The sequence below is a fragment of the Protopterus annectens genome, chromosome 7.part0 (assembly GCF_019279795.1).
Source record: "Protopterus annectens isolate FY-2018-M chromosome 7.part0, PAN1.0, whole genome shotgun sequence".
In the NCBI taxonomy this organism is placed as follows: domain Eukaryota; kingdom Metazoa; phylum Chordata; order Ceratodontiformes; family Protopteridae; genus Protopterus; species Protopterus annectens.
Window position 1 is genome coordinate 695393527 of NC_056739.1, and position 14850 is coordinate 695408376.

The window sequence follows — 14850 nt, forward strand, 5'->3', positions numbered from 1 at the left end:
TATGTGTTGAGGTTGACATCTCTCACTCTCACAGCTCTGATGGCTTTGAGTTTTCTGGGGTGGAGCATGTCCATTACTCCTGTGTTGGACATGGCCTTGTACAACAGACATACAATGCCTCTGTGTAGGCAGTATGTGACTGCATTCAGCTGGGGTGTCTACAGCCAGGCAGCATATGACATATATTTGAGACCCTTTATCCTCTTAGTGAGGTACCTTTGAGGTCTTTCTGACTGCTGCAGGTGTCAGGTAAGGTACATCTCAAATAAGGCATTGTACTAGATTATGGCCATAAACAAAGTTTACAACATGAGGAGGAAGTTACTACATGACAGAGCTAAATCCCTAAAAGTGAAGGCATCTCTGATCAGTACTAGCAGAAAACTATGATCACTCATAAAATCATCCAAGGCCAACTTTGAGAGAAAAATCGCAAAAGACACAAAAGACAATCACAAGGCCTTCTTTAGCTATGTTAGAAACCTGGGTGGAAACTCCAAGATAAGCTCAGTTAGTCCAAAATGACACAAAATACACTGAACCCACAGACATTGCCAACATTCTGGCAGAGAGGTTCAGTGCAAATTTCTCCTCCCCCTCTCCCCAAAAAGGAGAAATGTCTATCCCAGCAGAGTGTAGCCTCCCAAACATCTCAGATACCCAGGTGAGAGCCGCCCTCTCTAAAGCTAAAAACACAACATCAATGGGACTGGACGGAGTCCTGGGCTGTGTGCTACATGAACTCACAGAGGAACTAAACCCACACATAAGGCTGCTGTTTAATCTTAGCCTTACTACAGGATACGTACTCAAAGAGTGGCGTACGGCAACAGTGGTCACACTCCACAAAGGCGGTGCTTCTACAGATCCTGGAAATTACCGCCCCATAAGCTTGACGAGCCTGGTCTGCAAAGCTATGGAGAGGATCATTATGGAACTCATAAACAAAGACATTGGGGACCTACAGACATTGGATCCTACCCAAATTGGCTTTGTCAAGGGCAGATCCTGCCTTTTGAACTTGGTCGACTTTTTGGAAACAGTCACTAAGGCCATTGATGAGGGTAAGGCAGTTCACACAGCCTACCTTGACCTTGCAAAAGCCTTCAGTACAATACAATACCCCACTCAGGAATCATAGACAAACTCACCAGCTTAAATGTAAACTCATATTTCACAAGATGGGTTGCAAACTGGCTCAAGGACAGAACCCACATGGTCAGAGTTGCTGGAGCCATGTCAGACTCTAAGCCGGTCACAAGTGGTGTCCCACAGGGCTCAATCCTGGGACCCCTCTTGTTCGGCATTTATTTTTCAGAGGTGCAGGCAGACATAGGAGGATTGTGTCTGACAAAGTTTGCAGCTGAATGCAAACTGGGCACCATAATTGATACTCCAGCGGACACACTTCAGCCAGTTATTGCACTTGATCATCCCATCGTCATTTTGTGGCCTCATGCTTGGTGAGGGTGGATGTTAGTCAGAGTCCTCAGGTGTGCATATAGTACATGATGTTACATTACTTAACACATGGCATTCATGCCTCAGTTGGTGCTGCAGGGCTGCCTCTGTCGGATGCGCATATTACACTCCCTGTACATGTTTGTGAGCAGGTCATGTCATTTTAGGCATCCATGTTATTATTTGAGTGAGTCAGAGGGGGTATCATTCCCAGGGTTCCTACTGAGCCAGTATATGTGCTATGCGTTGCCTCTTTGCCAAGGCCAGGGCATACTGGGCACGCCTCCTTCTGCCTACTGGGGCAGGCTCAGGTTGTTCCTCCTCTGAGTCACGCTCTGCCTGTGATGGCCTTGGCAATGTTGTGGGGCTGTTTGGCCCAGCCCTATGCTGATCCTGTTGCAGCTGTTTTCGCAAGATCATATTATGTAGCATGGCACATACCATGACAATTTGGGTACATGTAGCTGGTGTGTACTGCAAGGCTCCACCAGATGTGTCCAGACACCGGAACCGTGACTTGAGCAGCCCAAACACACGCTCTATTACATTACGTGTTTGTGCATGTGCCTCATTATGGAGTTCCTGTTCAGGTGTGTGTGCGTTTCTGATGTGTGTCATCAGCCACGGCTCCAGTGCATAACCTGCATCCCCCACTAGGTGTCCGTGTGTGATGTCCCCATTGGCAAATGTCTGGTACAGCTGTGTCAAATGTCAGATGTGGGAATCGTGGTAGCTCCCAGGGCAGCCAGCACACACATTCATTATTATGCCCTGGCCATCACACACAACCTGGCAGTTGATGGAGGGGAAGCCCTTGCAGTTAATGTAGGCCCTACCCCGCTCACCTGCTTGTGCTTTGATGCATATGTGCGTGCAGTCTATTGCACCCACTACCTCAGGGTATTCCGCTATTTGCTGGAAGAGACGCATATTGCTGGCCAATACCTCACGGGCATTAGGGAAATATACATAATCACCAACATGTGCTGACATGGCATCCAGGAACTGGTGCAGTACCCTGGAGGCTGATGCCTGTGATATCCCCATCATATCACCAGTTGGTCTCTGGAAGGTATCTGTTGCTAGTATTCTTAGGCCAACACATACCTTGGTTTCCACTGGGATGGGTTCCCCTCTGTTGGTTCTGTGTGTGAGGCGTGGCCTGCACAGCTCAACTATTTGCTGCATGAGCTCTCTGTCCACTCTATAGCACTCTACTATCTCCAGCTCATGTAACCCATGGTAGGTGACCCTGGGCCTGTACACTCTTCTCCGTCTCCTCAGTGTGAGTTGTCTGGCACCATCTGCAATGTCACCACCCTCAGCAAGTCGCCTATGTCTAATTATGACAGCTATGGCAGCCCCTAACATTTCTGCTCTGAGTGAATCTTTTTCAGTTTTCACTTCTATTAGCTTACTCCTGTCTTGCAGTGTCTCTTGAGAGAAACATCCTGCACTGCTGTTTGCATAGTTTTAAGTGCTGGGCTGGGCTACTATTCTGCCTGTGTAATTGCCTACTTCTAATTGTTTTCACCTGCTAGCTCCAGCAGTATTCCCTGCTAGCTTCCTAGTAATTCTGTTGCTTCCTTTTTCCTTTCTTTTTCCTCAGGGGGGAGCAGCATGCATACCAGCAGAAACACGCTTACAGTGGCTTACACATGTGCACACATGCTTACACGGTTTAGAATCTGCTTATTCGGGTTAAAACGCACGCACACCAGTGCAAACAGTGTTAAACATCTGCCAACACGCTCCCACATGCTCAGTCTCCCTTACACGCGCGCACACTGTCCTACTCACGCTTCATGGCGTGCACACGTGCGCATGCACGCCCAGCAAGAAACTTTCAGTGTAAGTATAGTGTACACCTTCCATTTCTTGACTTTCCCAAACTTATCTTGTGGCACTCCTCTTTCCCTGATCTGTGTCTGTCATCTGTCATGTTACACTGACCTGCAATGAACTGCATTTGTTTCTACCATTCCCCCCTGTCATGTCACCTATCTCCTACTCTATTCCTCCCCCTTATGTATCTCTTACACTACTCAGAATGTGCTCATTTGCTATGTGTCTGTGAGATTCAGTATCCTAACCCTCATTTACATGAGATTGCCTACTAATGCTTAGTTACATGTCTTACACTCAGCTTCCCCCCTTAGCAACCACTACACAGTGGCCATGTTGTTTTTGGTCTGCTGGTCCCTGCATTGTCATTCCATGTATTGCATAAAACCCACATTTTTGGGTTTATAACCTTCGTTTTTATGTTTTATGCAGCGCAGCCCATTTGCACGGGGCTGTGCTGCATTTAAACGTCAGCGATCGACGAAAAAAAAATTATATTTTTATTAATTTTGCATTAGGTTACCTTGCCAATGGCCACATATTTAGCCATTGGCCTGCTGCCTGGCACATATGCACCCTTTATTTGGAGCTGACATGGCTGCGTTTTGTTTTTTGCAGAAACATACTCAGTTGTCAACTGAGTACATTTCTGCAGCTAAAACGGCTCTTACACGGGCTGCTTTGGGCTTCCTGGATCACTAATCTACCTCATTTGCATGCATTTCGGCTGCAAGTGAGGTGATTAGCATATCCACGCCCGGTCCATGTAAGAGACGTTTTAGCTGGTCTCTTACACAGACTTTAGGGCTGTTCCTGGATCATGAAGGCTGCATGGAGTCTTACACTACTCTTAGACTCCGTGCAAGCCTTCGTGAATCCTGCCCGAGCTTTGAGCATTGTTTCTGGGACCTTTTGTTTCTTTGTGGGATATTGCTATTATTCTTCTTATTATTTTTTGCAAGGAAAAACACATTTGGCTCCCTACTTTATTTGACTTGTAGTCCTATGATAAATAACATTTATTCATATAAATGTGTTTTTTTTATTTCCTTTTCTTTTTTGAAACAAATATATGTCAGCTTTACAGCCTCTCACTACTTCTGCTTAAGTAAAACAGAACACTTACATTTGTATATGGAAACCACAGTAAGATACAGCCAAACCAATACTGAATACAACTTATGAGACAAAAACTTCCTGCTAGATAAATACTGTTCTTTATGTCACACTCATCTTATGCTAAAACCATAAAATAAATTAAAAAGGAAGTCATTATATATAATAATAATTTAGGGACAGTTGTCCCAACAGAACAAGAAAATACTCCATAACAATTGTGTTCAGCTGTATTTTTGCTGCATCCCTATGTTCTCTTTAATTTTGTAATATAACAATGCAAGTCTTTAGAAATATCATCCATCATACATTTACTTCAAAAGGCAAGGATACCTGATGGTCAATAAAAGTCAGAGAAGCAGGATTTACCTTACAAAACCTTTATTCATGCTTTTGTCAGTAAGACTTCATCAGAAAAAATCAAACAACCAAGCAATACCATTATATACCCATCAGTTAATTACCATTTATTCAATTAATAAAATGCAATTCCCCAGAAGCTTTAACCCATCACATACTGACTAAAAATCTAAATATATAAGTTTAAAAAATACAAATAGAAACATTTGATAAAGGAAAACATTAAAAACACTACATATACTATTAGATATATAAAAAAACAAATTAATTTTGTTTTAGTAACCTTCAACTTCCTATTTTTAAGAAAACACTTTATATTGATACTGTCATTAAGGCCAGATTTAATGTCAGTGTCTAATCTTAACTGCCAAAACATCTCCCTTTGTTCCAATAGGTTTTTGTAATCACCCCCTCAAGTCACCTTGCACTACTTCTAATACAGAAAACAAAAAAAATTGAAGTTAACACATTTAGCAGAGTGTTTGTATAATGCACTTCTTTCATTTTTAGTCCTGATATAATAAAAATGTTCTCTCTCACGTTCAAATAGTGCTCTACTAGTCATTCCACCATAATAAGCATTGCAACCACTGCACATGCCAATGTAGACTATACCTCTAGATTTACAAGAACAATACCCTGGATCTACAAACGTTCATTCCAAGTGGGGAATCATAATGTATGGCCCATCAAGAATAAATCTACACATGTTGCAAATTCCACATTTAAACATAACTTTCTTATGAACATTCTTTAATAAGGTGGTATTTCTTTTAGTATAATCTCTTTCCAACAACTTGTTGATGTTACAGGTTTTTCGATAAACAAAGCCTGGCTTGGTCCCTATAACCCCAATAACATCCTTGTTCCCCTCCAAAATTCTCCAATTTTTATAAGATGGTGAGAGGTATGATGCTATTCCAACTTTTCTGAGGTGCATGAAAAAAATATTATAGTAAAAGTTTAATTTTGGCAATACCTACAACAAAAGCATATAGCAGAGGTGCATACTTTCTGATGTCTTGAGATAAAAACATTTCAGTTATGTTTATACAAGATAGTTTGCCAAACCTTTTGTTAGTAACTTTTTATAAATAATAATAATACACAAATGTGTTGTGTTTTGTTTTACTTAAGGAGAGGTAGTGAGAGGATGAAAAGCTGACATATGAGATAATCAACTAAGCAAATCATGAACTACTTACAAAATGCCTATGAAGGCTTCTACTATATATAATGTTTTTACATGGTTTAAAATCTTACATTATTGGCATATTAGCATATAACTCATGTATGATGACTGTTGAAGCTGTCAACAGATGAATTCCCTATATATGCACCTGGTTTGGAAAAGCCGTCAAATCAAAAACATGTGGAAAAAAAGTTATTAACCCAACTTCATGGGCAATATATCACTGCCCCCCCCCCCCCAAGTAATGTATGGTTCTGGCCTTTACGTCTTCAAGATCTGTTGTTAAACTTACCCACTGAGAAAAAGTTATACCCAAGAATGGTCATTTTAATGGCTGTTGTTAAACTTTTCAGAGATGGAAAATGAGCCAAATGAGAAGCTTTTCCCTTATTAGTACATTATGAGGAAGTTATAAAAACATGAGCTTTGAGCATTGTTTCTGGGACCTTTTGTTTCTTTGTGGGATATTGCTATTATTATTATTATTATTATTTTTCAAGGAAAACACATTTGGTTCCCTGCTTTGACTTGTAATACTATGATAAATAACATTAATTCATCTAAATGTGTGTTTTAATTTCCTTTTCTTTTTTGAAACAAATATGTCAGCTTTACAGCCTCTCACTTCCGCTTAAGTAAAACAAAACACGTAACACATTTATATATGGAAACCACAGTAAGATACAGCCAAAACAATACTGAATGCAACCTATGAGACAAAAACTTCCTGCTAGAAAAAAATACTGTTCTACATGTCACACTCATCTTATGCTAAAACCATAAAATAAATAAAAAAGGAAGCCATTATATACAATAATAAATTAGGGGCAGTTGTCCTAACAAAACAAAAAAATACTCCATAACAATTGTGTTCAGTTGTATTTTCGTTATATCCCTATGTTCTCTTTAAGTTTATAATATAGCAATGCAAGTCTTTAGAAATATCATCAGACATACATTGCAAATATTAAAAATCAAGTGCAAAGAAAGATGTTTCTTCCAAGCTAACAAGTTCTTACTTACTACATAAACAAAATGCTGCATACCCAGCAATCAGAATTTCAGATCAAAACCAGAAAGAATGAGCTTCTTTGCTGCAGATATGGCTGTTTAATGGACCTGTTAGCATATCCACTTAATGTGGTAACACCAAATGAGACCATAGTCATTTGCTGCAACTGACCACATTTCCACATGTCTGCAGATCACCTGCCTCCCTTTAAATATCCATAGGGTAGAATCTGTTCAATGGGTAGCCTCTTAAAATGTAAGAATGCTAAAACTGGAATGAGTTGAAGATCATCATATAATACCATGGATTGCTCCCATACATCTTCAGGAAGTATGCTGTTAGTAGGAATTCCAATTCTAAATGGTCATCTTTTGAAATATTAACATTTATTTGTCCTGACTTTTTGTAAAATAAGGAAAATGATGGGATAAAGATTTCAAGATACAGGTTTTATGTCCCACTTTAAAACTACCATCCTGTTGGACCTTCTCTCTGTCCCATGATCCATAACTGGTGCTACTGACACCTTCTGAGTTGTTTTCCCCCATTTCATGTTCATCCTGTCTGTGGAGAGTACCACGGAATACCTACTGGCCTTATTTATGTCATATTCAGGGCTACCACATATTCTGTCCCAGAACTATTTATCTTACCCTCAACGCCTTACTAGTCCAAGTTCTACCTCTATGCTCATTGTCTTATGTGTCTCATATCCTCCTTCACTTCTCATGTCTATATCCAGTCAAGAAAGAAAGCATAACCATTGTCTCAAAACCCAACTAAATAAGGTGTGGATTTAATATAGCATAAAATATTGAAATGTTGAACTACCTTGAGATAACAGCAAAGATGAGGCTCCACCAGTTTACCAACACTCACAAAGACCATCAGCTTACATCATGAAATCCTGAGAGGGTGTGCTTTTCAAAGTTAGTTTATAATAAGCTTTTTTATACAATTTACAGACTGTCTTACTCCAATATAAACAATGTAAATGCCTTGTAAAGAATAATACTTCAGGTAGTTAAGATTTATTTTTTTTATTTTTAGATACCTATCTTAATTAGATCACACCCTTTCTTTATCCTAGATTTGTTGCATTTATTTCACATGTTCATTTTTATTTGCTTGCTTTTGAGCTGAAAAGTACATAAGTTCAGGCATTTATAAGAACTTGAACTTGATTTTTATAGTCAGTATTCTCATGATTAATGTATAGATATACCTACTTCCAGATAACTCAGTCTGAACAAATGACCCACCTATGGTATGCAGGCAGACTCAAATATCAGATATACATCTGTTGTGATAGCACTATAATAGCACAGAAACTCCACCTCACTGCAGTGAGCAGTGGTGTCTGTACTAACAACAATACAGACCAGTAGGTAACCATAACATGACATGGCACTGCTACACTGTCAGTCACATAATATAAAGGAGAAATCAAACACAAGTCAGCAGTTGTATGTAGGAATGATTAAATAAAGGTCACATAGTTTTGTTTTGTTTCTGAACTGTATTTTTCATATGTAAGAATGATTAATAAAGGTTGCATAGTTTAGTTTCTGAACTGTATTTTTCAGACATGCATACCTTCATTCCTAGTGATGGCACATACTGTAGCAGTCAACCCACTTATAATACCATCCAGACAGTACCCACGTGGCTGCATTCAGGCTTTGTACTACCATAGTGTACCCAGTGCAGCTCTGCAGTAAATCTGATTTATACTCCATCCTTTATCCCAACAACCTCATACAGTGTCACTGCAGTAATGAAACCTTACCCATCTATATAGCAAGATAGCAAAGGCGGGTAAGGCATGAGCTATCAAGAAACAGCATCCAGCATGCCATAACCTTGGATTTGAGTCCTACAACAAATCATTGTTAATTAGGAAATAAATGACTACACATTGCACATACACCCTCCTCAAACTGGGAAGCTACTCTGCCTGTGAGTAGGGCATGCTTCTCCACCTGATCTCCTCTCCTCATCTTTTTGTAGCAGGCTGCTTGATTATGTACCTTTTAAAATGACAGTTGCAATGCATGCATACCGTTAGCACCCTTTGGCAGTATGGATGCAAAGCCTGGGCTGCAGCTGATTCTTTCAGATGCCATCCAGTCACCTGGACATCACCTACACCTTGTATCTTCCCGTGGTGCACCCAGCAAAATGAAACCTCACCCATCATTTTCACTGTTGTATCTTGCATAGCTTGCAGAGTCAGATGTAGCAATCAGTGTGACCCTACCCTACACATACCTCTTTATATTTTGTGGGGGTTTGTAGTGCTCTGCACCCCACCCCACTATACACCCCTATATACAGATTCAGGTGTACATATACAGGATCACCACAGGAAAGGTAGACACCCCAACACATTACAACTTTCATTTCTTAGTACTACACACTGAGTGCCTACTGAAGATGCATGGTTTGTCTCTGCATCATGTGCCAGTCAATAATGCAGTGGAATGTCCTCTGTATGTCATGCAGAGGCATCCTGAAGCTTCTCTAGTATTCAGTTAAACAAAATTATTATAATAGAGATATAAGAAATGCTTTGCAAGGTTGATGGAAGAGTTGAGATTAATTTAAATCTTGGCAGTCATGTAATACCCTTTCTATTACTGTCCTACATTATCCTAAGATATAACCACTTATTTATGTAAAAAAATGATAGTGCACTTATCTTCATGAGCCGCGGTGATACAGCGGTAGTGTTGTCGCATCACAGCAAGAGGTCCTCCCGTTCGATTCTTGGTGAGAGCGCCTTCTGTGTGGAGTCTTTATGTCCTCCCCGTGGTCGAGTGGCACTCGAAAGACTTGCGTAGAATGGGCGTGCCTTCATTGCAGGTTGGGCGTCGAGCTGACACCTCGGCACCGTAAAAATCTACTGCCAATCATTAGCGGACAAGAGTTCCGCTGTGGCGACCCCTAATCTAGAAAAAAACGGAAAAAGATTGTTGTTATGTGGTTGATCGTATTAGCTGTGTACTCAGCACCAAGTGAAATGGAGCAGGGTTCTGTAAATGCCTTTCTTGTACTAAAACAAGGGGTGAAACTAACATAAATGGTATTGCTTAATGGAAATCTGATAATTCTCTCCTACAGTTCTAGCTACTACATGATACAATAGCCCATTTATTTTTAATGGTGTACTTCATGCTAAAGCAGATGTTTAATGGATTTAGTTTAGCTGTTATGAGGCAGCTAAGGTTATGTGCAATTAATGAACTGCATTCTTTAGATATGGGTTCTGATTTCTACAATTTCTGCTAACACATCCTTTGATTTGAATCAAAGTTTCCAGGTCAACTCTTAAACAAGGAACGTATAATTAATGAGTCTTAACCAGTTAAGTTTTAAAATATAATAGATGTGGGAAAGTAACCTAGCTAATCTAGTGTGAATACCTCAGGGAAAACTTCCAAGCGTACCTTGAATGACTACTTCTGGGAACACGCCTAGGAAGCTAAAATAAAAATGTCAAGTTCTTTAGTGGGCAGGTACCATAGCCACAGCCATCAAAATTCCAAACTTCGCATTAATTGAAAGGAGGGAAGACCTGGATAAATGAACTACAAAATAATACTGTACAATCAGACAAATATAAGTAACATTTAAAAAAAAATGTTTCATTATCTAACTTCTGTTTTGTACTCAGACCTTATAGTACTTACCCCCACATAAACACACATATACAGACACATAAAAAGTGTGCACATCTCCAAATATTCCTTTGTGTAAACTTATAAATGTACAGGACATTTTTGAGGTGTGCATTCCTATCTCTAAGTAAGGTTTGCATATATTTATAATGTAATCATTATTTTAGGCAGTTTTGGTTATTCTGAGCTATAAAAGCCATGTTTTGATGATTTGTGAGACATGCACAGAAAAAAATAATAATAATAAACACTTGTTTGAATACACTGACTATGCCAAGCTACACTCCCAGGATCAATCTTTTTTAGATCTACAAAACAGATTAAATCTGACAGTCCAAATCTTTTGCTTTCATGATGGAATCTTTCAGCCTTAACCAGAAGAGTTGTTTTTCATTCTCTGTTTCTGGCCAGTCAATGTAGGTCTTTTTCTTGATCACCTTTGCCAGTCTATGATAAGCTGAAATCTCATAGGGGGAGATTCTCTCTAAGAACACCAGAATGAGAAGATCTTGGCTTTCTGCTAGGAGCCTATAAGTAGCCATTCTCATCTCCAAGGAGCACCATTCACTCCGTAGGTAGTGACGGCTGATCACACAGACTGTTTTCTTACTACTGTATATGCTGTCCACAATGTTGTCTACAATGTCCTTCCCCACCTCAAAGTCCCTGTTATGGAGACACAGTTTCAGAAAGGATGGTCCTTTTTGCTCCAGGTTTGGAAGAAGCTCCTTGAAAACCCAACATTCATCTTTCTGGCTGTAAGAAATAAACACGTCATATTTATAATGCACTTTATTAGATTGCCCACCTACTAATTTTTCTAACCAAGCCCGGAGAATGTGCTTTAAATAAACAATGTGCCAACCAAGCCTTTTATATACATATGTGACCATCAAAAACAATAAAAGAAATGCAGTTGTAAGCAGGAAAAAGATAAAGCCAATGGGTTCGTCACATGTATGTTCCAGAAAAGTAACAAACGAACGCTGATCATACAGACTGAAACATTTTTCCGTTTTAAAATTTAACAGCATTGTGTTCTTAGTAGCAGCCCACGGGATTATCCACGCATTCTGGCAGGTGCATTGGAAAATTACATTACTGAAAAATATATACTTCAAATTAACCGAATTTTGAAACATCTGAAACCCCAGAATCAAAATTTTCTGCTGCTGAATTTTTAACAGTTCTAGAGATGTCAAGTCCTTAAACAGCAATGGAGTAAAATAAGAAAAACCAGAATTTATGAGAATTAAACATTGCAGACGTGTCAGGTTCTTGAAAAGTAGTTCAGACTTTTGAGGAAATGCGAGTGTGATACGATATATATCCTCAAGATAAAGGACTCTCAAATTATGTAGGCTTGATATATCAAGGCTTTTAATTGAATCAGCAGGGCTCTGAAAATAAAGTTTTTCCAGATTAACAAATGAAGCAAATATAGTAGCACTCTTCCCAAAATCAAAACACTCGGTGAAGGCTTTCTTGACAAGAAGCTCTTTTAGTGTGGTCACAGGTGCAGCCCCACAGTCTTCAAAGGAGATTACAACAGTTTCCCGCCCAATTCCATACAGGTATACATTCTGCAAGGAACTTATATGCGAAGCATTTTTCCCTAGGATGTGTATATCACTTTTTGCTTCTAGTAATAAGGTTCTTATCCCAGGACGAAATTGTGAAAGATCGAACATAAAATAATCATATGCTGAAGTTAGGGAGAGGTCGCGTAGTTGCAAATGTTTAAACGCTCCTGCACTTATCACTTCAATAGGATTGTTGAGCAAGGTGAGTGTAGATAAACTATTCAAATGCTCGAAGTCATTTTCTCCGATTACCTGAATTCTGTTGGCAGCAAGATTCAATTCCCTCAGACTTCTCAGTCCAAGAAACGCGGACTTTTCAATGGTTTGCAGTTTGTTATTTGCCAGACTGAGATAAAGCAAATATGCAACACAGGAAAACTGCCCCAATTTAAGTCCAGTTATGTTATTCTTAGAATAGTCCAAGTAGGAAAGCGGAGCAATAAACGTCTTGTTTGTAGGACAAATATTAATAGTGTTTAAGAGGTTGTTTAATAGAACAAGGCGTCTGAGCTTTTTCATTGCATAAAGAAATCCTGGCGTCATCTGGACTAACAAAGAGTAGCTTAAATCCAAACTTTCCAACTGGTCACACTTTTCAAACATTTGACTATAAATAATCACTAACGAATTACCAGCCACGGTGAGATGTTTGACCCCGAATCTACTTACAGCCTCGCAAACACTTTTCATCTGACGGTAGAAGTATGTTATGTTTAGCAAGTTCACCAGGGAGAAATTGGTAACGGTCTGGATCCTAGACTCCAGTAACTCACTGACTTTGAAAAAGGACCGGTCGACTTTAAGTAAGTCAAGGCGAGTAGAATTATACAAATACCGGATATCGATTGTGGGGAAAAAATTCCATGATAACTCTAAATCTGATACAACCAGCCGACCTCCCCCAAGAGGAGAGTTCAGTGCCCAGCCTGGGGTGCCAGTGCAGTTTCTTCTGATGCTGTCCAGCTTTTTAAATTCCAAGTTAAAGTCACGAGGGACATCATATTTCTTCATGCTGCAGACCACTTCACACTTACTCTTTATGCATGTGCTCATGTATACATTTCCAATGGGGTTAGTGGAGCCACTCATGTACAATTCTTTTAGGTTATCCAGCCCTTGGAATGCATCTTCTTCAATAACACACTCATCCAAGCGGCATCTAAACTCAAGAGTAAGACTTTCCAGGTTTCTCAGTCCATGAAATGCCCCAGCGTGAATGACAGTTCCTTTATATATATCTAAGTGCAGTTGTTTCAGGTTATAAAATTGTGAAAAGGCTCCCTTTTGAACAGCAAATACTTCAACTCTTAGCCCAACTAAATCAGCAGCAATGTCCCTTAGTTCACGCTGGTAAGTGCCAGCCCTACCGCACGTTACTTGGCTAACATTAATCGAGAAATCAACCGGGGGCTGATCCAGGCGTACTCTGGAAGCAGGATCGTGCATCGTACAGTCTTTTGATATCCACCCGGAGACAAACAACTGACAACAAAAGCAAAGACTGTAGAGGAAGGAGAGAGCAGATATGTTCATTGTTCTTTTTAACTGCATCTGCTGAAGGTCTGAAATACTTACAAACGCAACGGGGACTTTTCTACAAATCACACATGCTGACCTGACATGCGCCACTTATTTAAAGAAGTACTTCCCGGAATTCGCAGTTAATGCACCGTTTATTGAAACGTAAAGAAGGACAAGGCAAAATGACATAGCTCTCAGTTTCTTCGGTGAAGACTAAGGGCAATTATTTTGTGCTGCTGCAGTGACACTGAGTAAGGTAATCCCATGGGGTATATCTGCGATCTCCCATCCATGTCAAGATTTTCTTGAACAACAAGGCCAGCGTCTCTGCCTCCACATATACCGGGATTTTGTTCCACAGCGCCCTTTGTGCTCTGATTTTTCTAGATTTTTGAGGTGAATATATTCATCAAATCTTATGGCCTTGTATGTTGTATGTTAGGCAAAGGTCAGCTCTGAGCGTGGCGACTGAATAGAGCTGGAGTTCTTTCTTCAGTCGGGCAGCATACACATTTTTTTTTTTTCCTTTCCTTTTTTTTTTGACTTTTGTGGCCTCTCCAGCTGCTGCAAGTGTCGGGTCAGATACATTCGAATGGGCATTGTACTCAATCATTGGTCTGATGAGTGATGAGTTTCATGATAAGGTGGGCAATGTAGAAGGTCTTCCTAACTACTTTAGCTACATGGGTGATAACTCTTCTGTGCTCAGTGGATTGCCACCTATTTGTTAGGCCATGGCTCTGGCACCAGTTATCCGTTTCTGTGAGACCCTTCTGAAGGATATCTGTGTCAGATGTCTGGGGCTGGGAATCCTTTTTATATTCTAACTTGGTTTGGGGGGGAGGGGAGAAGTTTGCACTCGAAAGTTCTGGCCAGTATGTTGGCAATGTCTGTAGGATCAGTAATCTTTTGGTCATTTTGAACTCTGATTTTTTTTTACTAGTTTTCTGATGTTTTCCCAGGTTAAAGAATGCCTTTAAATATTCTTTTGAGTCTTTAGCTATTTTTTTCTTTAAATTTTTTTTTAAATTTTTTTTTTATGAGCTCTTAGTTTTTTATAGTTTTCTTTATTGTCTCTTT

At 39.8% G+C, this 14850-nt stretch overlaps 1 protein-coding gene across 1 annotated transcript; it reads right to left on the reverse strand.

Annotated features, from left to right (window-relative positions):
* Nucleotides 1-9905: 9905 nt before the first annotated feature.
* LOC122806639 (toll-like receptor 12) lies at nucleotides 9906-13818 on the reverse strand. The gene has a single exon (XM_044077227.1). It carries the CDS (start codon nucleotides 13798-13800, stop codon nucleotides 10987-10989), a length of 2814 nt encoding a protein of 937 aa, XP_043933162.1. The 5' UTR covers nucleotides 13801-13818; the 3' UTR covers nucleotides 9906-10986.
* Nucleotides 13819-14850: the final 1032 nt, after the last annotated feature.

What these genes read in the sequence shown, in the direction of transcription:
- LOC122806639 (XM_044077227.1), bottom strand. Translation starts at nt 13,800, where the DNA reads ATGCAGTTAAAAAGAACAATGAACATATCTGCTCTCTCCTTCCTCTAC.